Source organism: Panicum virgatum, chromosome 8N, assembly GCF_016808335.1.
Source record: "Panicum virgatum strain AP13 chromosome 8N, P.virgatum_v5, whole genome shotgun sequence".
Lineage (NCBI taxonomy): Eukaryota > Viridiplantae > Streptophyta > Magnoliopsida > Poales > Poaceae > Panicum > Panicum virgatum.
This window is the reverse complement of record NC_053152.1, coordinates 12,450,972-12,478,293: the sequence shown is the minus strand read 5'-3', so window position 1 is coordinate 12,478,293 and position 27,322 is coordinate 12,450,972. Positions and strand designations below refer to the sequence as shown.

Sequence of the window (27,322 nt, the reverse complement as noted above, 5' to 3'; positions counted from 1 at the left end):
ACTTCACCTATTTGGGAGGACTTGCTGAGCTGCTCTCTGGATCAGGTCGATATGTGGAGTGGTGGATTAAAATCTTCTATGCTACAGTTTGAGTTGAACGTAGCAGGGAGTTTTTTCAGTTCATGTTCAGAGGCAGGAAGCAGACACTCTACCGGGCCGATATTGCAGAGGCTCTAGGAGTTGATCTACAGGACACCCGGCTTCACGAGTTGGCCTACCCAAGTGCCGAGCCTCCCAGACGTGCACTTGTTGGCGGGGTTCTTCCACCTTTTGCGAGAGTCAGTATCGGCTTCCGCCCACCTTTCAAGCCAGAGTCCTCCCGTGCACCTGAAAGACTCACTACGGAGGCTAGGACCGTGCACAAGGCTCTGAGACATTCTCTTCTACCCAGGATGGGGAATGCAGAGACAGTGACCAGCATACAACAGTGGATCCTTCTTCACATCCTGTCCTATACACCATTCGACATTGTGGACTTCCTTAAATGTGAGATTGAGGACGTTATAGAAAATGGTCTAAGGGCATGTAGACAGCAATCGTATGCTCACATCATCAGTTATCTGCTGGACAGGACCATTGATCAGAGTTCAAGGCCTCGGGTTTGTGAATGCCTTGCAGACAGCACCACTGCTTACAAGGTCTACAGACCGCCGCCTCCCACGGATCCTCGCCGTGGCCCAAGAACCCTAGTGGTTGCTAAGAGTGGCATGACTCCAGAAGATCGAGACGCTGCTATTAAAGAGGATGATCTTATGGAGGACATGGATGCTGTTAATGGCTTGTGGGATTACTACTCCGAGTCCGATGACTCAGACTCAGACTCAGACTCAGACTCAGACTCAGACTCAGACTCAGACTCAGACTCAAACTACAAAGTCCCGATCTTGGCTCCACCTACTAGACCTCATGATGCAGAGGAAGGTGGTTTCGGGTCATCTCCAGCTCCATCTCCATCTCCAGTTGATGCTATAAATCCGTCTGGAGCGCCAAATCAGGCTTCCGATAGTTGGAAGATTATGGCCAACATGCAGGAGCCAATGATGAAGATGCAGGTGCAGATGATGAAGATGCAGGAGGCGTTAGAAGCCAGGGAGGAGCGCAAAACAAACAGGTGGTACGCTTTGCAACAGGAGCAGCACCAGATGACATTGGCCTTCCAGAGAGAGAGCGAGAGTACTCATCTCTTGATCGGCCACCTATTCCAGGCTACCGGAATTGAGCAACATCCAGTACTGGCTCCACTGGCTTTCTCCATGCCTCCTGCTCACTTGATTGAGTCTCGCGGTCTCTTGCGCAATGACTCAGCAGAGGTGGTGCCAGATAAGACCGCCGATCTGCGCACAGAGGAGACCCCAAATCAGACCGCAGATCACCACAAAGAGGAGGCAGCGGAGCATAATTCTTCAGAGCAGGAGCATTCAGATAAGATAGCATCGGTCTCCATTACCTCGGACACCGACTCCTCCGACGTTGACCAGCGCTTGTCTTCGGAAGCTGCCGGTTCCATTGACACTGTTTTACCAAATCCATTGATTCAGCCTAGCTGTCTCGTGCGCAATGACTCAGCAAAGGTGGAGCCAGATAACACCGCCGATCTGCACACAGAGGAGACCCCAAATCAGACCGTAGATCACCGCACAAAGGAGTCACCGGAGCAGAAGACTTCGGAGCAGGAGCAGTCAGATAACACCGCCAATCTGCGCACAGAGGAGACCCCAAATCAGACAGCAGAGCACTGCATAGAGGAGTCACCAGAGCAGAAGTCTTCAGTGTAGGAGCAGTCAGATAACACTGCCGATCTGCACACAGAGGAGACCCAAATCAGACAACAGAGGAGACCCCAATCAGACTACAGAGGAGACCCCAAACCAAACCACAGTGGAGACCCCAAATCAGACAGAAGATCACCTCACAGAGGAGACAGCAGAGTAGGAGTCTTCAGAGCTGGAGCAGTCAGATAACACCGCCGATCTGTGCACAGAGGGGACCCCAAATCAGACAGCAGAGCAGAAGTCTTCAGAGCAGGAGCAGTCAGATAACATAGCTTCAGTCTCCAGAACCTCAGACACCTCCTATTTGGGACCTGCTTCCACTTCTTATCCTGCATCATTGGCTCCAAGTAATGGTTTCTTATACTTTCTTGAGCTTGTTTTTTGTATGAAAAATATCTAATTAAGATATAATGATGCTTAGGAGACCTTGATGACAAGGAAAATTGTGTGCCATATACAGTTTCATCGAGACACTCCTTTACAGCATTGTAGAAGAAGAAGCTTCTTATATTATATCTAAACGGTGTGCTTGCAGATATTAATAATGACCAGCATACCCGTATTTGGGCTGTTGGGCGGGTTCGAGGGAAGTTAGGTAAATATCTTGTATTGTTATCTCCCATTCCTACTATTTGCACACATGCTGATGTAGCCTGTAATGAAAGATGTTAATATACATTGATGCACCTTTTACCAGTGTTTCAAAGGCCTTACTGTGAAGAGTTTCTCGAATTTTGCGCCCAGAATTTTGAAGTAGCTATATGGTCGTCAAGAAACAAGTACGATCTCTCTACAATTCTGGGCCTGTAGTCTCGTGGTTTCCAATTTTGTTTTACATTGTTCTTATTGTGCCTTTCTAATTTGTCCAGAAAGAATGTGGAATCAGTGGTTGATATGGTTATGAAAGATTTCAAACCGCGCCTGTTATTTTGTTGGGTAAGTCAACTATACTCATGAATATTTCATTTTCTTAGCGTAAAACAACTAATAGTATGGTTGTGATATATGCAGGACATGTCTAAATGCATAGATACTAGACATAAAACACTGGAGAATAGTGACAAACCTTTAGTGCTGAAGGAGTTGAGGAAACTGTGGCGGAATGAAGACCCTGATCTTCCATGGGAAGAGGGGGACTATTCGCCTTCAAATACTTTGCTTGTGGATGACTCTCCTTACAAAGCTCTTCGCAATCCTGTATTTGTCGAAACACCTCCTTATGTCGATCTTTTTAAAATGATCACCCATACTGAAATGGCACACTGTTTTGATCTTGTGCAGCCACACACTAGAATTTTTCCTCACCCCTACAGTTATCGGGACCCGAAAGATGATTCATTGGGTATGTGTCCATACTCATTAATGTTTTGTACAACCATGTAGCTTATTAATACAAAAAAAATTATTCCTAACAAGCAGGGCCCGGTGGAGATCTTCGCATCTATCTCCAGAACCTAGCTGCTGCGGATGATGTTCAAATTTATGTTCACGATAATCCATTCGGCCAGCCCTGCATTACTGACAGAGATCCGCATTGGGACTTCTATTCACAAATTGTTGGTTAAGAGGATCCTCCATGACAAACAGCCGCCGGCTGTGATGTTTGCGTGTGATCCAAGTCTTGCTCCTCCTTTTATGGTGGCAGATTTATGAGCATGGCGCTCTTATTCCTGGTAACTATTGTTTTTGGGCTTTTGGACAATTAGTTGTTTCAGTCCCTCCTCTCTATTTATACCTCATTGAAACGGTTCCTCTTTCTCCCTCCTCTCTATTCCTAACAAATTTGGGCTGGAACACATTCTAACACTATCAGATGGAACTCAAACGAGTTGAAATGGATGAGTTCCAGGTTTTCTGCACTCACCGGTTTGACCTGTGGTCTCACCGGACAGCTCAAGCATGTCAAGTTTTGGGAGTTCAAGCATGATGGGCCTAATCTGTACATGCACCGAATGGGCCTGTTATATTATCCTGTGGACGCACCGGTCTCGGTGCTAGTGGTTTGGCTCAGCACATCTCAACCGTCCACTTTGAATCGCCAGATCGTGAGCCGTCCATCCTACCGTAACCGTTCGCGCTGGGACCACTAACCCTATCTCACTCATTCGCCCTATGCACATCAGTGTCTCTCTCCCACCGCCGCCGTCGCCGCCACGATCGCCGACTCCGCTCGACCTCACCATCATGGCCGAGTGCCGTGACGCCGTCGTCGCATCTCCTTGGCGCAGGTCCGTGGCATCGTCTCAGCCATGGAGCGCCGCGACATCGTCTCTGCCGCGCAGTGCGGCAACCCCTCCAACCCTAGCGTACCGCCACCTCTTCGCGGGCCTTCTCACCAGCTCCGACACCCGATCGCTTCATCGCACATCCGCCCTTCTTCGTAGCAGTCAGGACTCGCCTCCCGGCGGCTTGTGGGTGAGGATTTCCCTTTTTTCCTACATTTTCTGAGTACCCAATCCCTTTGTAATCAGATGGGCTCCTTTATTATCAAACGGTTTCTGAGTCCTCCACGCCCTCCTCTCTATTTATTTCTCATTGAAATGGTTCCTCTTTCTCCCTCCTCATCTCTATTTGTTTCTTCGTCAGTCGTCGCCTGTGTCCTCCCCTTTCTGTCCATTCTTTGGCTGCTGTTGGTCCATTTCATCTAAGATTTGAACGTTGTTTGTTATTTATTCTCCATTTTATTGTAGATCCAGTCCTTGTTGTTTTCTTAGTGTACAGTACTTTTGAATTTGTACGTTGTACTTTTGTGTGAATCATAGTATGTTCTAATCTTAGTCCTTCTTTCTGTCCATTCCTCTAAGCTATGGTTATTTTCTGTGTTCTCCTTTGCTTTCCATCGTAATGTAGATCTAGATCTATAGTACATTTGAATATGCATGTTGTACTTTGGTTTCAATCTATATGTTTATATACAGTTAATTGTTTCCAACTATTGTTTAGACATATTGTTGTTGTTTATAATTTGTTTTTACAAAGTAATAGAGTTTCTGGTTTATTTCACTATTCTCAAACCGTAGACAGAAACTTGATGTTTCACTGAATTAGTGGCTTACAAGGTCTACATCTAATTTAATTAGTGTAGTATTCTTTGCTAGCAAGTAAAACTATTTGTGATTCATTTATTTTGCATATTAGTTACTGCTGAGATCAAAGATTAATTTGTTTTTGTATTGCTCTCTTTCATTTCTGTAATGTTTATTGTTTCTTACTAATTTCTTGGTGCTTACTTTATTTATTTATTTTTATTAGGAAATATGATTAATCTCATGGCCAATTATGCTGATGGAAATGTTGTTCCAACAAGATCAGTGGCCCAGTATCTTGGTTTGGAGGATGGACCAATTGCTACTTTGCTTTATGCTGCAATTGAAAGTTCTGGCCAGGAAAAATTTAGCACCCTCACATTTTTTGTTCATAAATTACTTGGAAATGGCAATTTGAAGATTGCCCAGATGAAAACTGATTACCTTGTCAAATGTGACTCTCCTAGTGATGCTGACAAACTTGATGGAAAAGGCAAGGTTTTTAAAAGATCAATTGTTGGTTTTAGGAAGTTCAAGACAGTTGTTATTCCTGCATGTATGTCTTGTCGTGAAGATGCTCTTGTTCTAAGTGATGCAAGGCCTGATCAGTGGAAATGTGAGGTTGAAGCGAAGTATGTTTTGACGAAAAGGAAGGCCCATGAGCAAGTAAAGAAGATGGAACAAGAGTATGAAGAATCTTCATCTAAAAGGAACAAGTGGTATGTCTGTTGTTCATGCAAGTTTTGTTTGATTCTAATTTTATTTGCATATTACATTTCAAATTTGGCATAGATAATATTTATTTAACTTTTTACACTTTTTGTGCAGATTATCTCGGATGAAATGATGGTCTATCTACTAATGTGAATTTGAGCTTAATATTAGTCGACTTGTTCTAAATTATGTTTGAGGTCGCGCTCTCTTGACTTCTATTTAAGCGTGTATATAGTGATCTTTAGGGAGTGCTAGTTTACTTAACCGGCCCTGGAGTGGGATTACAGAGTTATTGTAATGTATTTGTCCAGACTTTTGGTTTCATGAAAGGTAGCAAAAGATTGGATGACGTCACTTTTGGTTTTATGGCTACGGTACATGCCTTCTCAGATGTATGCTTCAGTTTTCTCTTATGTATCTACATCAAGTTACCATATATTGTTGATGAAATCAAATAGATATAGAGTCAAGAAACAATATTCAAGTTGCAGTAGCAGAGTTAGCACCCCTCACAAGTCGGACCGATGATCACACCAGACGGATTTGAAGATCTCAAAGCAGTTCGTTCCGCACGTACCGATCAGACCGGTGACGAACATATACAGTGATAACCGGTAACATACGCAATACGATGGTTGTCCACCGGTCAAACCGGTGAGTGCGTTTATATAGGACGAGTAATTGATTTTTCTCTCACTCACTAGACAGACCGGTGGCGTATCGACCGGATGGAAATTTGGAACTTAACATGCAACAGAAAGTTCCACCGGATACGGTGACGCAACCTCTGCGACGTTTTGGACATGCTACCTATGCGACGCATTGGACACCTACCTACGTGATACATTGGACTACCTATCGCCACTATGCATTGGACATCCTATCTCCGTGATGGTTACGCCAACCTATCACCGTGACGGTTTGGACACTATGGAATGCTGCCTCTACGATTGTTTGGACACTCTCTAGCTCCGCAATAGTTTGGACACGCTGTCTATGCGACGCATTGGACACCTTCCTACGTGACACATTGGTCAACCTATCACCGCTATGCATTGGACATCCTACCTCCGCAATGTTTGCGCCATCGCCAGGACGGTTTGGACACTATGGAATGCCACCTCTACGATTGATTGGACACTCTAGTTCAGCGACTGTTTGGACACACTACCATCTACCACAGCTACGCATCGGACAACCTACCGTGCACAGCTTCGCATTGGACAACCGACCATCTACGATCCACACATTTCACAGCATCAAATGTTACACAAATAAGTCAGAATTCTTGTGAATTCTAGGTACCATGGAGATTTTACTTAACTCTTAATGGAAAATAGGCACTTCATACCAGGGTAAGTATATGGTTACAACTGTAGCCAGTAAGGTGTCTAGAGATACACCAATGGTAAACTGAGTTGTATAATGACTGTGCTAACAAAAGGGGAGTTGAGAACAATGAAACCTAGCTCATCTGATCTCCATAGGTACCATCGAACCAACACTTGATTACAAGTCCATGATATCACAAGTTGCGCAAGAAGATGTACGGCAACAAGCTTGATCTGTACTTGCTGTGAAAGAAATGATAATTTTGTCATCATAAAGAGGAGTATCTGAGCGAAGAAGAGGAAAATTGTATGATGACAATGTACAGTTCTGCACCACCTTACCTACAAATCAGTCATCTAGCACATCTTCAGGGAGCTTTGTATCCTACAAATGTAGAGGAACATTAGACATAACTACGCATGACTCACAAACCGCATGTGTTCAACTATGATGAACATTGAAATATCTCATCTCTCGTGGGGCATTTTCGCCGATTGTGACCCGCAACCTTACAAAGGGAACATTTAGTCTTAGATTTACTGGCAGTGGCAGTTGATGACTTCAGCTTTTTCTTCGGAGCCCCTCTGCCAGGAACATGCATGGGATCCAAGACATCTCTGATGTCGTCACAATCAGCCTCCGGGGCTTGTGGCAGCATCGGTCCATACAGTTGGCTGTGTCATAGCTGCTTCCTGAAGGGCGCCTCTGAGAAGTTCATATGCTTCAGTTGAACGAGATGCTGAGAAGGATGCAGCACGACTGATATTGCATTGGTCACGGTACCTCAGTAGAGTTGCAGAATACTCGTACATGGTGCTCTTCCTTATCGGTGGGAATGCACTCTTCCCCCCCATTGTCCACCTTTCCAAAACACAGCAGTCTGGCAGCTTGCGTTCTCCCCGATGGCCCAATACAAAGAAGATGTGTGAGCAGGGGGTACCAAGGGATTCCAACTTACGACAAGAACATGAAATCCCCTTCGGATTGCCCTCTTCATTAAATTCACATTTGACATATATCATGATGTCTCCTTTGTCCTTCCTGCCAACAATATACTCTTCTGTATCATCACCATCTAGGACCTCAAGGAGATGACACTTGCTGCCTGCTTTTATGCTAAACTGCACCAACACAAAAACATTAGGTGTGAACCTTTTCTTCGCATCTATCTCAAGAATTGAAGCATCTGGAGCTGTGAATGGCTCAGTTTGCAAGGCTTCAATATCATCATCCGCCTCATTTTTGCGCACCCTTGAAAGGCAGGTCTCATAGTGCTCTACTATTTCTAACATTGTCATTTTACCATCTAGTTGCATCTGAAGCCTAGCGTTCATGCTATCACTCCGTTGGTTGCTCCTCAATCCTAAATAGCACTTTCCCACATGATACGCAGCACACCAGATTTTCCTCACCTCATACATCTGATAAAGCCACGAGTCCCTTGGAACCTCATTCTCTGCCAGGAATGCCAGCCATTTCCTGTCAATCTCTTTTATGGAGCAACAGTCATACATAAAGACCCTGAACGCTTCCTTCAAATTGTCATTGTGAACATTACGCACAAGGTTTTGCTCAATATGCCATCCACAAAGCCTTTGTGATGAATTCGGCAACACTATTCTAATTGCTGTCTGCATAGCAAGGTCTCCATCAGTGATCACGGAAATAGGATGCTTCTGAATATTAGCGTCGGAAAATGTTCTCAGCAGCCACTCATAAGAGTTTTTATTCTCATGAGAAATTATTCCACATAAAAAAAGAACAGTGTGTTTATGATGATTCACCCCAACAAAAGGAACAAGAGGCAGGTTGTACCGATTTGTTTTGTAGGTGCTATCAAATACAACGACATCACCAAATGCTGCATAATCAAGCAGATACTGAGTATCACACCAGAACAGTCCCACCAGATGCCCTTGCTCATCAGTCATGCTCCTGAAAAAGAAGTCAGTGTCTCTGTGTTCTCATTCCCTAAGGTGTCTGATGACAGTTTGAGCATCACCAGCAGAAATTGTCCCCTGCTTATGACGATGGCAGAAATTGTACAAGTCCCTTTGTGTGTATCCAACTTTATCATACCCACCGTACTGCATTTCCTGAATTTCAAAAATCTAGTATTTGCGGATCCCACTAATCTCCATCTCGAGAATATCAGCTTTCTGCTCATCGCTGATTCTTCGGTGTGAATGCAGCAGACAACTAAGGTCCTCTGGCACCAGAGGATGATTGTGATCATCAATGAAATCCTTCACATACCACTGCCCCATGTTCCTTTGTGGTGCCATCACAAATTTTGCACGACATCCAACACGAGTTATATTTCGTGGCCTCCGCTGCTTATCCTCCCTTTTCATGTGCTTCGCTTCACGGAAACCTTCACGACTGCAAACAAACTTCCGAAGGGTCAGCTCATTGTGGCCAGCGTCCCACTCAGCATAGCTCCTCCTCACACTAAATTCTTTCTTAAGAGCATATGCATTATAAAATTGAAATCCTTGAACTTCACTATTGAACATCTGATTAACAATTTGATTGTACTCTAGCAAAGACTCAAGATCTGCCATTACTGCCTCCTACATCCATCAACAGCGCAACACAAATTAGATATCCACATAACAAATTCACACCTTTTGTCACTTGAGAATGTGGGACACATACAAAACACTTTGCTCTATCTCACGCAAGTGATCATCTGTTGAACACCCAACATATCAACAAACAACAAATGAGGAGAAGCGGACTCAAACCTATGGCTAGATGACCAAACACGGCTACCAGTGGATATGAATCTGGTGCAGGCGGCCGCAAGGAGGCGCCGAGATCGTAATGGGATCCTTTGCGGAAGCAGCGAACACAACGGGCGGCTGCGCCGACTAGGGCAACCCAGCGGACAGGCTATACCTGCGGCGGAGTGGGGCGACGTCCTCTAGCGGCAGCTGGTTTGTGTAGGGCAGTCAACAACGAGCGAGTGAGGATGAGGACGACGGCGACGGCGAGGGCGAGAGGCAGCCCCGCGGACAGGCAGGCTACCGGCAAAAAAGTGGGGCGACGTCCTTTGGCTACCGCTGGCGAGTGTAGGGCGGTAGACAACTGCGACAGCGACGACGAGGGTTAGGGCGACTGCGACGGCGAGGGAGTGGGAGAGGGCGAGGGCGAGGGCGAGGGCAAGGGCAAGGGCTAGGGCACGGAGGAGCCGCGGGCGGCACGGGAATAATGCATGCGGTTTGGGATGGAGGTGGGGTTTTGGGGTGGACAAATGACCATAGTACCCTTGCAGGATTAAAATCACACAAAGGAATTAATTTGAGGAGGTACCTAGAGGTACCTTCCAAGCACCGTAAAAGGACTCAAATAAAAAAGAAAGCTTTTGAATACATTAAGCAAAAGGTTTGGGCACGTATTCAAGGATGGAAGGAAAAGCTGCTATCCAAGGCAGGGAAGGAGATCCTTGTGAAAGCAGTAGCACAAGCGATTCCGACTTATGCGATGTCATGCTTTGATCTAACAAAAGGCTTGTGCGATGAATTGAGCACAATTATTGGTCGGTATTGGTGGAGCCAACAAGACAAAGTGAACAAGATACACTGGCTAAGCTGGGAGAAATTGACGAGATCGAAGAAGATGGGGGGTCTGGGTTTTCGTGATCTATATTTGTTTAATATGGCAATGCTAGCACGACAAGCATGGCGACTCTTAACCAGCCCCGATACTCTATGTGGCCAAGTTCTAATGGCGCAATATTTTCCAAATACTAGTATCCTGCAATGCACAACGAGAGAAGGCATTTCATACTCATGGCGTAGTATTTTGCAGGGACTCCAGCTCCTAATACAAGGTCTGATATGGCGAATTGGTAATGGTAACAACACTGATATCTGGGCAGACCCATGGATTCCTCGTGGATGCACAAGAAAACCAATCACACCAAGAGGTTCATCGCTCCTGATCAAAGTTTCAGAATTGATTGATCCTAGCAAAGGGGATTGGGATGAACAATTGGTCACAGATACATTCTAGCCAGAGGATGCTAGTGTGATTTTGACTATTCCAATTGATGTAGATATGGTTGACTGGACGGCATGGCATCTTGATTCAATGGGGAACTTTTCTGTAAAATCAGCTTATAAGCTAGCTATTCAGATCCGGGATCAAAATCTGGGAAGGGATGCATCATCATCAGCGGCTGCGAGTAGTAATGCAGAGTTTAAATGGCACAAAATATGGCAGCTGAAATTTCCAAACAAAGTCAACATGTTTATATGGCGGCTGGCACATAATAGCCTTCCTGTAAGGCGAAACTTGGCTAGGCGGGGAGTAAAGGCTGAACCTGTATGCCCTGTGTGCTATCGATTATATGAGGATTGTGGCCACTTATTTTTCAAATGCAAAATGGCCAAAGAATGTTTGCGAATGATGAACTTGGACCATATAAGGGCTGAACTAGAGCAATGCAGATCTGGGAAGGAAACTGTAATGAGAATTTTGAGGCTTGAGCAAAAGGATCAGATTAGAGTGTTTATATGGCTTTGGCGTTGGTGGTCAGCGCGTAATAAAGTGAATGTGGGTGAAAGGATGGCCACTGCAGCTGAAATTAGTAATTCTGTTTCCTTCCACATGATGGAGTTTGAGAAGATGGCAAACAGGTGCATAACAAAGCCGAATGTCCCAGTTCCCAACTGGAAGCCTCCTCCTGTTGATCATTATAAAATTAATGTGGATGCCTCCTTCTTTGAATCTACAAGGGCTGGAGGATGGGGTTTTGTCGTCAGGGATTGTGATGGTAATTTTCTGGAAGGGGAAGCTAGAAACTTTCCTCGAGTTGCAAATGCTTTGCAAGCTGAAACTCTAGCAGTCAAGTATAGTCTTCAACGAGTTGCTGATTTGGGAATGACAAGAATAGTACTAGAAACTGATGCATCAATTGTGAATGGGAGCCGATCAAAATTTCTTCGAAATTCGAATCGTCGGCAAATATCCCAAAATTGCCCAAACCCTCAAGCGTTCTGACCAAAGTTTGGAGTAGCTATTGAAAAGCTAACCCAACACAAAAGGCCTCGAACGAGCGAGCGAAACCACGAAGCAAATCGGAAGCGAATTGGAAAAACTGCAGCACTGATCTGCCAGGACCGGTCTGACCGGTGCGCTCGACCGGTCTGACCGGTGCGCTGGACCGGTCTAACCGGTCGTGCCTACCGGTCTGACCGGTAGCACCCAGAAAACCCCCGAGAAATTGGATTCAAACGTTGAATCTCGAGCAAACGACTACGAAAATCGGTGAAACTTGGGGGATTGCTTCGCCCCTACCCCGTGAACATATCCCCCAAAAGATCTCGGTCTAAAAATCAACGAAACGTGAGAATTATGGGGGAGATCAAAAGGGATTGGGGTTTCCTCAAACACTCAAGAACTCGAATTCTGATGAGCTCGTGATTCCAGAAGATTTGGCACGCAGCTAGTAGCACGGGAATCACTCCAAAGAGCTCTACAAAAACGTCGCAATCAAGTGCATCAAAATCGAAACGAAAATCCATCACAAAAAGCACAAGAGAGACAGAATTGGATTGATTCAAAAGCCCAGAGGGCACAAGGAGGATGGGGCCTCCTTTCCCAATCACATCCAATACAAAGTCTCACAAATCCATGGACAAATCTACTCTAAAGAGAGGAACAGGGGGAGGAGAACACAGGGGCGGCGGCCTGGAGAAACAGAGAGTCCACGAACAGATTACAAAAGCTGCAATTAACCTAACACAAGTGAAGGGGTATTTATACCCGCGGGACCGGTCAGACCGGTATGCTGGACCGGTCAGACCGGTACGCTGGATCGGTCAGATCGGTTGGCCTGCAGCACCCCCTGTACAACGATCTCATCCGACGGCCGAGGTTCTTTCAAACGAAGTCTTCTCCGCGATGCCGCCGTCTTGATGAAGATCCAGTCCGCGGTTTTAAAGGGTCCGCGAAACCCGGGTAGGTGGCCGGTTTTGAGAAAACCGCCAAAACCTCACGCGCGGGGAGATTCCCGCCTCCGCGCCGTGGGCCTAGACGCCGTTCCCGCCTCGGCCTTCTGACAGCCCTAGACGCCGCCCGACGCCCGTCACCTCCTCGCCCGCAGCGAGGCCCTAGACGCCGTCGACGCCCGTCGCCTCCGTCAGTCCCGAGACCGACGCCCGTGCCTCCACGACTTGGCGTCTTCAACCGCCGTCCGCCTCCTTGGTTTTGTGGCGCAAACCAAGAAACCCGCCTTCCGTCGCCGCTTGCTCCCTCGATCCAGGAGTAGACGCCACAGCTGCCGCCCGGTCCGAGCTCCGGTCCCGGCTGCCCTTCACCGCCGTCCACCGCACGGTCCATCGGCCACAGCACCTCCACGGCAGCTCCCCGTCGACACTTGACGCCCGTGTACCTGCAATCCAAAGACCAAGCGCACGATCACACCGCACGGTTGACAATCACTCATCACAAGCAGGATAGAGTACTCAACATTCCTCAATCTCCCCCTTGATGAGTGCATTGTCAACACACCACAAACGAACCAAGAGAAGTGAAACCAGAAAAGAACAAAGAAGCACAAGCAAGTGACAAAAGGCTCAGAAAGGCAAGAACAGTCACTTACTCAAGCAAAGATCGATCCCCTAAGACAAGGGCAACGGCTCGACGCAATCGATCAAAAGCCAAAACATGACTCCTCAAAGACAGAGGTAATGCCCGACGCAGTCATGCAAGCAGCAGAGGGAAAACGAAAAAACCAGGAGCCAAAACCAAAGCAGAAACTCCCCAAGCAAAGTTTTTCCCTCTCACAAGTGCAACTCTCCCAAAATGATGCACTCTCAAAGCCCTGTGCACAACAAGATTTTCAAAAATCAAACAAGTCTCCCCCTTGTTCGATCATTTCTCTCAAAATTCTCCCCCTTGTTGGCACATGCACACATCAAGTCTAAAAAGACCTAAAGCTCCCCCTGAAGCAAAAACTCCCCCTGAACAGATGCTATGCAATGAATGCAATGCAGGAGGTGTAAGTGAAAGCATTCAGGGATACAAAGATATGAGCAACATCTAGTCTCAAGCATGTGTGCATCTATAAACAAGACCTGCATCTAGCTCAACAGGGTATATCAAATCAGCCTAGAGCTAGGCAAGTTCAGTTTAGAAGAAATAAAAGCATCACCCATGATCTAGCACTAACAAGTAGGGAATGGAAAGCAGTGCTACTCAAACTCATATAGGTGAGCCAAACCAGCCAAAACATGTTGCGAACATTCATTTTTCAATCAAATTTGTAGCAATCAATTCTTAATGCCAGAGGTTGAAAGCTTGTCATGCTTTACTTAGCAACGAGGCCAAGCCTATGTCAAAAGACAATCAGAAGCTTAAAGGACTCGTTTCAGTCATGCACAGCCTTGCCCGGGTTCTCACAAGTGCAAAGTGAGCCGTCCTGAAAGCTCGATCAGTGCGACAAGCAATCCCACCTGGATCTTTTCAATCCATTTCAAGAACAGTTCAAGCAATTTTATCAGATTTAGATCATTTCAAGTGTGAATTGCTGAACAGAAGGCTATACTAGCATGAATAAGATAGCAAAGCACATCAACACTCCCTAACATGCTAGTAGCCAAGACAGGGTGATCATGTTTTCAGATTTTCAAATCAAAATAGCTTAACTCAGATGATGTCATATACACAATGGAGCAAGCTATACATGATCAAGTTTATCAACTCACACTAGCAGGCACTAGAAGATCACAACAATGTATTCAAGAATGCTAGTGCAAGTGAGACGATGCAAAATGCAAACATGTACAATGCATATGCACAATGCAACTACCAAACCTAGAGAAAAACACGGAAAAGCCAAAAGCTAAGCAACTGAAGAATTCAGCAGATACAACGGCTTAAAGACACACAGGACTAGACCAATGAATCCAACTGAGTACCATGGAAAAGGCAACAATCAGAAAACCACCAGTCCATCCTGAGAGGAAAACGTACAAGCCGAAAGCTCACATACCTCGATGAAGATCCCGCTGGACCTAGAGCATAGCAAGCTCGAGGTCACCTCCCCTGCGTCCTCAGCGGGTCCACCTTCTGCTCGAACAGGTTCTTGTAGAGGTGAAAGATCGAAGTGGAAGTAGTGGTACTGGATCGTCCTCCTGAGCTGAGGTAGTCGAAGCAGAAGGGGCCGGAGCCTGTAGCCGGCGCAGTAACTCCGGATCATCATCGGCACCTGAGGTAGATCTCCCCCTCAACAAGTGATACCTAGCACAAGAGAAGCTAGGACACAAGGAAATAGCAAACACCAAAGATCCAGAGCAAAACTCAAGCAAACGGTTAAGTGTTAGTCAAGCTACATGCAAAAGTATACCAAAAGACACTCTAGAACATATCAAGACAGAAGATATCCCTAGAATAATCTAAAGGCACTCAACAGTATGAACCACTGTAGCAAGACAATATGAAGAAGATACTTGAGCTAGCAACCAGAACTAAGGAGCAAAAGCTACACAAGCATGAGGGGACTGGACAAAGCACACACCCTGAGCTAGCAAGAGTCATGACAAAATGAAAATCATAAAAACTAGCATACAGAATGGCTAGTCCACCAAAGCACAAGCACAGACTTAGCAAGCAAAACAAGTAGAGAAGTAGAATCTACAACATGTCACACGCAGAAAATGTACAAAGAACTCAAAAGACAAACTCAAATATACATAGGATACAACAGCCACCATGGGCTATCCATCAGCCTTGGAGAACCATCAAGTCTTGATCAAACCTGCATAAGACCAAGATCCATGGAGCACTTGTTCTCCAGGCCTCCAACCTGCATCACCATCAAGACAAAGGAGGAGCAAACATCTCGACATTGGGGTTAGCAAAGTGAGAAGCAAACCAGTGACGAGCCATCTGCTCTACAGAAGGGTAAGCAAAGTCAGGCAAAGTGTATCCCCTGTCCCGTCTACCGCGAGGCTGACGATCACCACCGCGAGGAAAGCGTGGAGCCTCAAAACCTCCTCCAAAGCCTCGGTCCCGTGGTCCATAGCCGTACTGAAAACGACCAGGAGCACGGCCGGCAAAGCGACCACCTGCTGGAGCACGGTAACCACCACCGTCTCCGTGACCTCCACCTACACGGCGCGCCCTAGCATCTCGCCTATCACCACGCCGAGAAGGATCATGCACCCGAGCAGAGTACATGTCCGCGTTCAGTCTCTCCTGCTCTCTCCTCACAGCCCGCTTCCTCCTGAAGCAAAACTCCTCCATGTGACCTTCCCTGTCACAGAACTCGCAGTGGTACCTCACCTCACGCTTGGGAGGTGGAGGCCTAGCCTGCGGACGGGGAGGAGGAGCCCTCTTCTTCTAGGCAACCTGGGCTGTGGCAGCAGGGAGCGTGTCGAGGGAGTTCCTCAGCTCATTGGGCTTTGGAATGCAAACCTGCTTCTGCGGAGGTGATTTCGGTGGTTCTTTAAGCACACCATCCGCGGGGTCAACAAGCGAAGGTTGCGTGCTCGTGCTAGCAGTGTTTCCAGCAGCCTTGCCAATCTTACCGTACAACCTGTCAAAGTCTGACTTCGTGTACGTGTAACCGACCCCAAACCCATCACCACGCTTGAACTGTTTGATCATCATGCCCAACTGCGGCTCACTAGCGGAAACCCAACTAAGAATCACCCTAAGATAGGTATTCTCATTCTCCAGGTTGGCTTTCTCTACCGCAAGACTATCCAAATCAGAGATCAAACCAGGGCAAACAGAGCAGTCAATAGGTGGGCTAGACTCTACGACCTTAGTCTTTCCAAAAGACTTGATCAAAGCGTTCTTCTCCTCTAGCTCCAGCCTAAGCGTGGGACAAAGCTTACAAGTGCCAAGCAAAACTGGCCTAGACTTCATCTCCTCTAGCTCGCACACAACAGTGGCAAACTTAGACTGCAACGAAGCTAGATCGGACTTAAGGATAGGACACTCCTCGCATTCAAGTACATCGCTAACAATAGGAGCATCCTTAACCAGTTCTAGTTCATGCTTGGCCTTAGCGAGCTCATGAGACACGTCAGCAAGCGAAATCTTAGCAACATCTAAGTCCACGACGTTCTCATCATGCTTGGCACGGAGAGCAACAAGATCGTTCATGTGAGATATGCAGCCAGCGCACTCATCCTCACTAAACTTCTCCCTAGCACAAGCCAGCTCTTCCCTAAGCTTTCTACGCTCTCTAGCTGCTTCCTTAAGCAGCCTCTTCTGGTTGTCGAGAGCGGCGTACAACTCCCTAACCTCTGTATCAAGCAGGTCGATCGTGGAGTTTACCTCTGAATCGCTCTCGGATCCAGGAGAAGAGCCGGAGTGCGTCGGTGTAGCATGTCCACCCGAAGACGCACGAGCACCATCGGCTTCGCCCGCCATGGTGCAGAAGCTCTTGCGCCGACCGGCCGCCAAGCAAAGGCCGATGAAGCCGGTGGCTTCCTTGTCCCGCTTCTTCTTCTTCTTGTCGTCGTCGTCGGAGGTCGGTGAAGAAGAGCGGTCGGTGTCGGAGCTCTTGTCGAGGTCGCTGAGCTGCGCCAGGAAGGCCTTCTCCCACTTCTTGGCCTTGTACTGGAAGCGCTTCTTGAGCGACTCCTTGTCGAAGCGTCCTCCCCGGTCACGACTGCGGTGCTTGTGGTGCCGACGCTCCTTGTTGGAGCCTCCCTCGTCGCGGTCGCGGTGGCGGTAGTAGTCGAAGGAGTTGTTCTGGCCACCGCCGGACTTCTTGGGGCAATCGGCGATGAAGTGGTTCAGATCGCCGCAGTTGTAGCACCCGGGGTTCTTCTTCCTCTGCCTGTTGTGGTAGACGCGCTGGAACTTGCTGATGAGGAGGCACAAGTCGTCGTCGCCCAGCGTCTCCAGCTGCTCATCTGAAACAGAAGGCAAAGAGGCAAGAGAAAAGCCAAGAGCAGAGTTAGCATTAGAGCTCGATCCACCTGGGCCAGTCACAAGAGCGACGCTCTTGGAAGGAGGGGCACCATTGAGCTTGGCTCGTGTCTGGTTATCCACCTCCGTGGCCTTGAGCTTGCTGAAAAGCTCATTCACGGTCAGAGTCTCATAGCCTGCAGACTCAATGATCGTGTTCACCTTGAGATCCCACACAAAGCGATCAAGTGCGTAAAGCAACTTGAGGGCCTTCTCGTGCTCTGTGTACTCAAGGGCACCAGCAGATCTGTTCGCATTGACCTTGTTCACAATCGACTGAAAACGACTGAACATCAGGTCAATGCTCTCACCCGGCTCATGTGTGAAGTTCTCGTACTCACGCCAGTGAGTCTCGAACAGTCTGGCCTTCACCTGAGGTGTACCCTCGTGGTAGTTCTCAAGGCACATCCAAATCTTGTGGGCTCCCTGAAAACCCTGGACGCGTGAGAACTCCGCACGAGAAACGCCAGCGAACAAGGCATTGACGGCCTTGGCGTTAGCCTCGTGCTGGGTCACCTGAAGAGGCGTGGTCCGAACAGCCAATACCTCGTAAAGCTGGTTCTTGGTAATCTCCCAGACCTCGGCTCCCATGCTCTGCAGGAAGGCTCTCATGCGAACCTTCCAGTAGGCATAATCCTCGCTGGAAAACACCGGGATCTTACCAAGACTCGCCATGGTCGCCGAGTGGTTTTCGAACCGGTTAAGGTACTGAAAACCTCAACCAAGCTCTGATACCAATTGTGGGACCGAAGCCGGCGACCAGAGGGGGGTGAATGGGAGCCGATTAAAATTTCTTCGAAATTCGAATCGTCGGCAAATATACCAAAATTGCCCAAACCCTCAAGCGTTCTGACCAAAGTTTGGAGTAGCTATTGAAAAGCTAACCCAACACAAAAGGCCTCGAACGAGCGAGCGAAACCACGAAGCAAATCGGAAGTGAATTAGAAAAACTGCAGCACTGATCTGCCAGGACCAGTCTGACCGGTGCGCTCGACCGGTCTGACCGGTGCGCTGGACCGGTCTAACCGATCGTGCCTACCGGTCTGACCGGTAGCACCCAGAAAACCACCAAGAAATTGGATTCAAACGTTGAATCTCGAGCAAACGACTATGAAAATCGGTGAAACTTGGGGGGATTGCTTCGCCCCTACCCCGTGAACATATCCCCAAAAGATCTCGGTCTAAAAATCAACGAAATGTGAGAATTATGGGGGAGATCAAAAGGGATTGGGGTTTTCTCAAACACTCAAGAACTCAAATTCTGATGAGCTCGTGATTCCAGAAGATTTGGCACGTAGCTAGTAGCACGGGAATCACTCCAAAGAGCTCTACAAAAACGTCGCAATCAAGTGCATCAAAATCGAAACGAAAATCCATCACAAAAAGCACAAGAGAGACAGAATTGGATTGATTCAAAAGCCCAGAGGGCACAAGGAGGATGGAGCCTCCTTTCCCAATCACATCCAATACAAAGTCTCACAAATCCATGGACAAATCTACTCTAAAGAGAGGAACAGGGGGAGGAGAACACAGGGGCGGCGGCCTGGAGAAACAGAGAGTCCACGAACAGATTACAAAAGCCGCAATTAACCTAACACAAGTGAAGGGGTATTTATACCCGCGGGACCGGTCAGACCGGTATGCTGGACCGGTCAGACCGGTACGCTGGATCGGTCAGACCGGTTGGCCTGCAGCACCCCCTGTACAACGATCTCATCCGACGGCCGAGGTTCTTTCAAACGAAGTCTTCTCCGCGATGCCGCCGTCTTGATGAAGATCCAGTCCGCGGTTTCGAAGGGTCCGCGAAACCCGGGTAGGTGGCCGGTTTTGAGAAAACCGCCAAAACCTCACGCGCGGGAAGATTCCCGCCTCCACGCCGTGGCCCTAGACGCCGTTCCCGCCTCGGCCTTCTGACAGCCCTAGACGCCGCCCGACGCCCGTCACCTCCTCGCCCGCAGCGAGGCCCTAGACGCCGTCGACGCCCATCGCCTCCGTCAGTCCCGAGACCGACGCCCGTGCCTCCACGACTTGGCGTCTTCAACCGCCGTCCGCCTCCTTGGTTTTGTGGCGCAAACCAAGAAACCCGCCTTCCGTCGCCGCTTGCGCCCTCGATCCAGGAGTGGACGCCACAGCTGCCGCCCGGTCCGAGCTCCGGTCCCGGCTGCCCTTCACCGCCGTCCACCGCACGGTCCATCGGCCACAGCACCTCCACGGCAGCTCCCCGTCGACACTCGACGCCCGTGTACCTGCAATCCAAAGACCAAGCGCACGATCACACCGCACGGTTGACAATTCACTCATCACAAGCAGGATAGAGTACTCAACATTCCTCACTTTTTGTTTTGTCTCTGTATGTGCTAGATCATGTAATAAGGTTGCTGATAGTCTAGCTAGCTATGGGTGTACTTTACAGAAGGGATCATGTATGTATATGAATCATGCTCCAGACTTTGTACTTGCTCTGGTATCTGGCGACTTGCCTAGAGCTAGTGAGTAAGGAAATATTTCCTATCAAAAAAAAAAACAGCCTCAAAAGACAGGTCCAGTTCTTACCATCCTTCTACCAAACACGGCCCTAATTTTAGCTCTCGATAATTCCTCCCCTCCTCTCTTTTTTTTGCCTGCTTTCTTGTTGCAAGAATTCTGTAGATAATCTATTTTCCCCCTTGGAACTTTCTTTACTTTTCTCTGTTAGCTTAGAAAGGGGGAAGATAAAGAAATCTAGAAAAAAGAAATATCATGGAACAGTTAACTGTAATCCAATTTCTTTTTTTTTCATATTTTACCACCTTTCACTCCTCCGTCTAAGGATTAGAATGGAGAGAGGGAAAGGTGGGGGATAGTTTTCAATTTGTTGCCAATTTATTTTCTTGAAATGGAAAGAAGAGCAAGGAATTAAGTTCTATGGTAAGTCGCCAATTCTTTTTGTTTGAAATCTGCAGCTTTTATTAATCATCTTCTGTTGATTTCCCTTTGTTGCATCTTGAGATTGAGATTTCAGTTTCATGACTTTGTATGTCAACCAGTTTCGATTTAGGTTATCAACGACTTGTGGTCTGTGCTTTTCCCTGCAGATAGAGGTTCAATTGTATTGATATTTGTCGTGGTGAAGAGGATTGTTTTCTCCTTTACATAAATCCCTGCAGTTAATTCTTGGGTTGCATACATAGAACTGTGAAAAATTGGCTGGTGACTTGTCCATTGCATTCACTGTCAACTTTCAACCTCTACATCCAACTTCCAGTCACTTCTCTGAATTACAAATTTACAATTTGATTCTGTGATTGGAGTTTCTTGTAATTAGGATTTTACACTCTGGAATCCAAGGAAATACTAGTCTGGACTCTATAAAGTTCCCTAAAATTCTCATTCATGATTACTAGTTTGGAATTTTGATTAAGAATTTCAGCAAGGCTATTGTTGGACCGAGAAGTACCTGGCTTCTTGAACTAATTTTCTGGTAATGAAGATATTCGCCAGGAATCCTGTGCAAAGCTTACTACAGTTTCGATGCGTTCAATCAGGTGGAAGGGCACTAAATGTTCTTCTAGGTCACCTCTGTCCGAAGTGTTCTCGAAAACATGAGGGCACAACTTCAGGAAGCCATACCACTGGGTGCACATGTTTGCGATGGTTCTTCGCACCATCTAGTAATGATTCTGCAACTGTACCAAGCCCCAATGGTGGAAATACTGAAGTGCTTACCACCCAGCCACCAGAAAATGGTTTTGATACCAGTTGGATGATGCAGATAAGACAGTTTCAGCTGTTGGCCACTGTCAGAAATCAAGCATGCACCATAGACTGAAAATATGGATCAGCAGTGGCCATAATGGCATAATGGGAAGGTATGGAAATAAGTTGGACTCGGGTGCCCCCAATGTGGCTAATAAGCCGTCATCAGATGAGCTTGTTGATCCTGGATGGCCAGATTGGCTCATGAATGTGGCACCAGAGGCAGTACAAGGATGGTTCCCTCGGCGGCTGGATTCATTCGAGAAATTAGGCAAGGTAAAAACTGTTAACATGGTGATACAAGTTACCTAATTTGGTAGTTTTTTATGCTGTTACTTGTTGCTAAATGCTAACTGTTTCAGTTGACTTTTTGTTTGAACAACTATTTAACTTCTTTCATATTGCAGATTGGACAAGGAACTTATAGTAGTGTCTACAAAGCTCGAGATCTTAAAACCGGCAAGCTTGTCGCACTGAAAAAAGTGCGCTTTGTTAATGTGGATCCTGAAAGCGTACGCTTCATGGCTAGAGAAATTCTTGTTCTGCGGAAACTCAGTCATCCAAATATCATAAGCTTGGAAGGGATAATAACGTCTTCTGTTTCACGAAGCCTGTATCTTGTGTTTGGGTACATGGAACATGACCTTGCTGGCCTTTCTGCAACTCCAGGCCTCAAGTTCACTGAGCCACAGGTGATCATCTTACTGTCCTGGTTCATCTGAAATGTTGGCACATGAACTAATATGGTTTCACACGAATCCAGGTCAAGTGCATACTGCAGCAGTTACTTTGTGGCCTTGATCACTGCCACAGCAATGGGGTCTTGCATCGGGACATGAAGAGTTCCAACATCTTGATTGATAGCAACGGTACTCTGAAGATCGCAGACTTTGGCCTAGCAACATCTTTTGATCCAGACAACCAGCAGCCTCTGACAAGCCGTGTGGCAACATTGTGGTACAGACCACCTGAACTTCTTCTCGGTGCCACCAAGTATGGTCCTTCTGTGGATATGTGGAGTACAGGGTGCATTCTTGCAGAATTGCTTGCTGGCAAGCCAATCTTGCCTGGAAGTACTGAGGTACGACCACTGTTACAGTTTTGAGGTTACAGGATAGGCCCTATTCTGGTATCTCAATTGACACACAATTTTACCATACCTTTATTTGTATGTATCATCATTTCGTCAAACAATACAATGCTAGGTGGAGCAACTTCACAAAATTTTCAAGCTCTGCGGATCACCTTCTGAGGAGTATTGGGATAAATTGGAAGTGCCCCAAACAGGGATGTTCAAGCCTGGTAGTCAGTACAAGGGATGTATTGCTGAAACTTTTAAGGATTTTCCTCACTCAGCTCTGGTTCTTCTAGATAGTTTGCTGGCCTTAGAACCAGAAGCTCGTGGAACAGCTGCCACCACTCTGCAGAGTGATGTAAGTTTCCATCGTTTTTTAATCAAGTTATTCCTAATCACAGTGGTCTTGGGTAGTTCCTTTTGTGAGTTCAAAAACTTCGGCTAAAATAAAAAAAACTTTTTGCATTAATTAGCTACTATTTTAAAAGTAACCAAATGGAATAAAACAAATTAATATCAAATAACATGCTGGTCATGGACTGAATGGACCTGTGCTGGGTTACCAATCTAAACACTGAACCCTGTGAACTATGGATTCATATGAAAGTTAGGTTCTATTCTAGCTTGTTACATGGAAATTTGTAATGATGATCTTTAATTTTGTAGTTCGTTCAGAAATCTATTTTTTTATACTAAATCATGCAATAATATCTTAACCTAGTGAAAACGATTAAGTTATTACTTTACAGATTGATAAACTGCCTGAAATCTGAAAGCAGCGTTTTGGAGATCTTTGCATTGCAGGATTTAACAAGTGCATCCAAATCTTTAGTTTTTCAGAACAAGCCCACTTGCCTGCAGCCCCTCCTGCTTACCGAAGTGTCCACAAAGCAAAGAGTATGATGTCAGACTCCGAAGGGAGGAAGATAGGAGATACCATTTTCCCAATATTCTTGCAATCTAGTTTAATTATTCGTTGTTAATTTTGACATTCTATTTTTCTATTTCAATAGGCAAAGAAAGTCAGCTCAGGGTGAAATTTTGAATCCTAAACTAAACCATGCTGATGATGGCAATGACAACCCAAAGGTTTGGATGATGGCTCAACAAGCAAAACCCCATTCTTGCATTGCTTTACCGTGCACTCATCAAATTTGTCAACACATTTGGGGTTCGGACCAACTTAAAACATTATTCCCGAGCTATGCTGAGAGTGAGAGTACTCGACTTGATTTTGTTTTTCTTGCAGAATTCTAGGTTATAGTAAATTTAATAGTAAATAGATGCCAAAATTGCAACAAAAAACAGAAAAATAGCTCATAAATAAATAAAGGAAAAAGTCCAATTTTCACCCTCGAACTATCGCCAAAGTCTTATTTTCAACCTTCAACTACGAAACCGGACAACATAGGTCATCCAACTGTTAAAACCGAGCAAATTTGGCCCTTGGGGTGGTTTTGCATTTTCTAAAAAAATTAAATAAATCTAATTAGATTTAAAAAATCAAAACTAATTCAGTTTAAATCAGAAAAATATGAAACTAGTACCAAAATTTTTCTAAAAATATAACCAATCCATTATTGCTCCATTTGAATCTTAGTTATTAAAAATAATAGGCATAACTGCAAGTAGCCAAATATTATGAACATAAAAAAATTAGATCTGAATAGCTCACAAGTCATGTGATAATAGATATTTTTAGAAAACTTTTGATACCCATTTCATAATTTTTTGACTTAAAATGAATTATTTATAAATTTTTAATGTAAAATTGAATATTTTTAATTCTCACAAAATGGAAAACCACATTCAAAACCACCCCAGGGCCAAATTTACCCGGTTTTGACAGTTGGATGGCCTATGTTGTCCGGTTTTGTGGTTAAAGGTTGAAAATCGGACTTTTGCGATAGTTGAAGGGTGTAAACCAGACTTTTCCCATAAATAAACGGCATTCACCAGGAGCTACAGTACTCCCCGTACTTGCTGGTATGTCTGCTGATCACCTTCTGACGAGTATTGGGATAAATTGGAAGTGCCCAAACAGGGATTGTAAATTGAAAGTGGGATGGAAAATTCCCGACCAATATCATTTTCCGTATTATGAAATCATTTCTGACTGTTTTTGTATTTGATTTTATAGTCATTTTTCTCCATATTTGATTTTATTAATTTCATAACTGTCCGACCGTTTTCGTTTTCCATACTGTAATACCATTTCCCATTATTTTCATCCCTATGACAGTAGCTAGGGTTGTTTGTGGTATGGGTAGTCGGTTGCCGACAGTATTTGGAACATGAACCCACAAACATCTGAGTATTAGCAGCTCGGTTTACATTAGTTAACCCTGACTTGCTTTATCATCGTACAGAAAAACAAAGGTACTACAGCAGATAACAATATTGCAAATCTCAGCTCACAGCATGAAACACGGACATTAGCTACTGGGGTGCAATCTCAAAAATTTGACTCCACATGGAACATGAGGGGAGATTCCAGTGACCATTCGGAGGTACCTGGACGCAAATACAATTCTTTTCGGGTGGCGAACTCAACTGCCATGCAGAAAAACAGATCAAATATGTGTCAACCTGAATCTGCTGATGCGACGAACGAAGTGTTCACTTCTTATAACAATGGCACAGGGAAGAAGCGCCCAATTGTGGTAAGAAGAACAATTGTGAAAGACTAGCTTTACATTCTGTTTACTCAATAAAGAATTGGTGTGGTCAAAAGAATTATCGTAATTACAATATATACTGCCAACTTACATATATTTATGCTTCGCCGTTTGTTGCATCATACAAAGTTTTGGAATGTTTGGTATTTGTAACTTGTTAGTTCCAGGATCAATAGACAAAATGTTTTGATGCTACAATTAATGATGTGTAGTCCTAAGCTACCGAGTGCCGAGTGTTTGTTTATGTAATAATTTGCAGTTGATTGTAGTTGATATCCACATTTTTGTTAGAATAGTTGTTGGCATCCAAACGCTTCTGTGGTACATTGTCTGGACACATCAGTTCTCCATTGCGTCACACACATTGTTTTGTTTCTCCATTAGTCTATTGTACTAACCTAGATGCTTTGACATCAATATCAGAGTATTTTAGTGACTTGTTATGTGTACTTTTGTTTGACCAGAGCTACAAGGGCAGGAGCAGAAGATTTCAGCACTATGAATCAATGATAGCCGAAAATGAAAGCATGGAACGGATGCTCAAGCAGCATGAAAAGAACATCCAAGAAGCGGTGCGCAAAGCGCGCATTAACAAGAGCAAAGAGTTGTGAAACAGATGACTGCGGCTGCACAGATGACTCATGCTGCTTGGAAAATGAAATATGTTTTCTTTCATACTGCTTCGAAATCAGCACAAAATCTGCAGTTGCTGCTGCATTTCAATCTCAGAATTTCCAGAGACTTGTGACTGCTCCTTGGATGGATCGACCTTGAGAACTCTACTTTCTGCCCAGGGGTTTCTGAATCACCCTCCAACTAATAAATTTGTGGTCTTCCCCTCCAGGAAGAAGGATCGGAGTGTGATCCCTCAGTGAGGCAAACCCCGGCTTTGTAACAGCCAGAAAATTCACATTAAAAAATCAACCAAATTCAAAAACTATTTTCAAAACCTATTGCAAAAATTATCTTTTGAGCTCAAACTCCTTTGTCATCTAATCTCCATCTTTTGCCTAATCACAATCAATTCACCCCTCACTTCTTCAGTACAACACATCAATTCCCTCTCTGATCTTTACTCTCTCTAGCTCCATGCCGAGCAAGCTAATTCAAACACAACACACATGCATACTCACGTACTGACTAGCTTGCATGCTCTCTCCTTCCTATCTTGCTGTTTACCTCGTGCCTCAGCGTGGCAGCCGGTGGTCCGGACGTCCGGTGGCTCGGGAGAAGCGGCAACTTGCTCACTTCACCGGCAACAGCGACCAGTAGTGGCTTGGTCTCGATCAGACGGGCCCGTGACTCCATGGGCGTGCTGCATCCGCTCAGGGTTCCGTCAAGGTTCGTCCCGGACTCCCGGTGCCGCGCACTGGACGCTGTTAGGAATAATCTTGACTTATGCATATATGCTTGTTTCTTGCATATAGGATAGTTGTGTTAGTCATGTTATCTTTGACATTGTTGCATGAGCATGTGGCCGGAACCGTGTGCTGAGTTCACGTCGTTGTGGCCAGGGTTAGTTTGTGCATTAGTTGAAAGCTCGGATCGGGTGCTCTAGTTTAAGAGGGGGAGGGGGTGAATTAGGCAACTTAAAACTTTAACCTATGGCTCTAACTAAATTGCACAATATTAAACTAAAATATGATATCTATATGTGCAACTATGGGTTTGCTAGTGTGAAACTCCAATCCCAAAAAGAGTTTAGCAATCTATAGCCTTTCCTATCAAGATATTATCCTGTGAAAGTAAAGTCATACAAAAATTGCTAGTATGAAAAGCGGAAACATAAAAAGCAGAATAGGAGAAAGCAAACTCTCGACGTGGGTGTTTATCCTGTGGTTCGGTTAGCCACAAAGGCACCCCTACATCCACGTTGTTGAAGCACTCACTAAGAGTATTGCTTCTCGGCAATCAAGTCTCTTTCGGGGACAGTGAATCACCACGGTCACTTTGATTCTGGGTTCCACTAAGGAGCTTCTCCACTAAGGAAGGGGGTCTCCACGTCCCCCGCACAATATCGTCCACGCCGCTCCACACCAAGTTGGAGGGTCGTTG

The 27,322-nt window shown here is 45.8% G+C and overlaps 1 protein-coding gene and 1 pseudogene across 1 annotated transcript; one reads left to right on the top strand and one right to left on the bottom strand.

The window, feature by feature from the left end:
- Positions 1–7,476: 7,476 nt before the first annotated feature.
- Positions 7,477–9,408, bottom strand: LOC120684795 (protein FAR1-RELATED SEQUENCE 5-like). The gene is made up of 3 exons (XM_039966667.1): positions 9,101–9,408; positions 8,629–8,779; positions 7,477–8,475 (listed from the first exon to the last, which is right to left on the bottom strand). Exons 1-3 carry the CDS (start codon positions 9,406–9,408, stop codon positions 7,477–7,479), a joined length of 1,458 nt encoding a protein of 485 aa, XP_039822601.1.
- Positions 9,409–21,242: 11,834 nt separating this feature from the next.
- LOC120684794 lies at positions 21,243–25,878 on the top strand (annotated as a pseudogene).
- Positions 25,879–27,322: the final 1,444 nt, after the last annotated feature.

Coding starts and splice junctions, on each gene's coding strand:
- LOC120684795 (XM_039966667.1), bottom strand. CDS start 9,408: ATGGCAGATCTTGAGTCTTTGCTAGAGTACAATCAAATTGTTAATCAG. Junction 8,780..9,100: donor CAAAGGAACATGGGGCAGTG/GTATGTGAAGGA, acceptor CTTCTTTTTCAG/GAGCATGACTGATGAGCAAG. Junction 8,476..8,628: donor CTCTTGTTCCTTTTGTTGGG/GTGAATCATCAT, acceptor CTTGCTATGCAG/ACAGCAATTAGAATAGTGTT.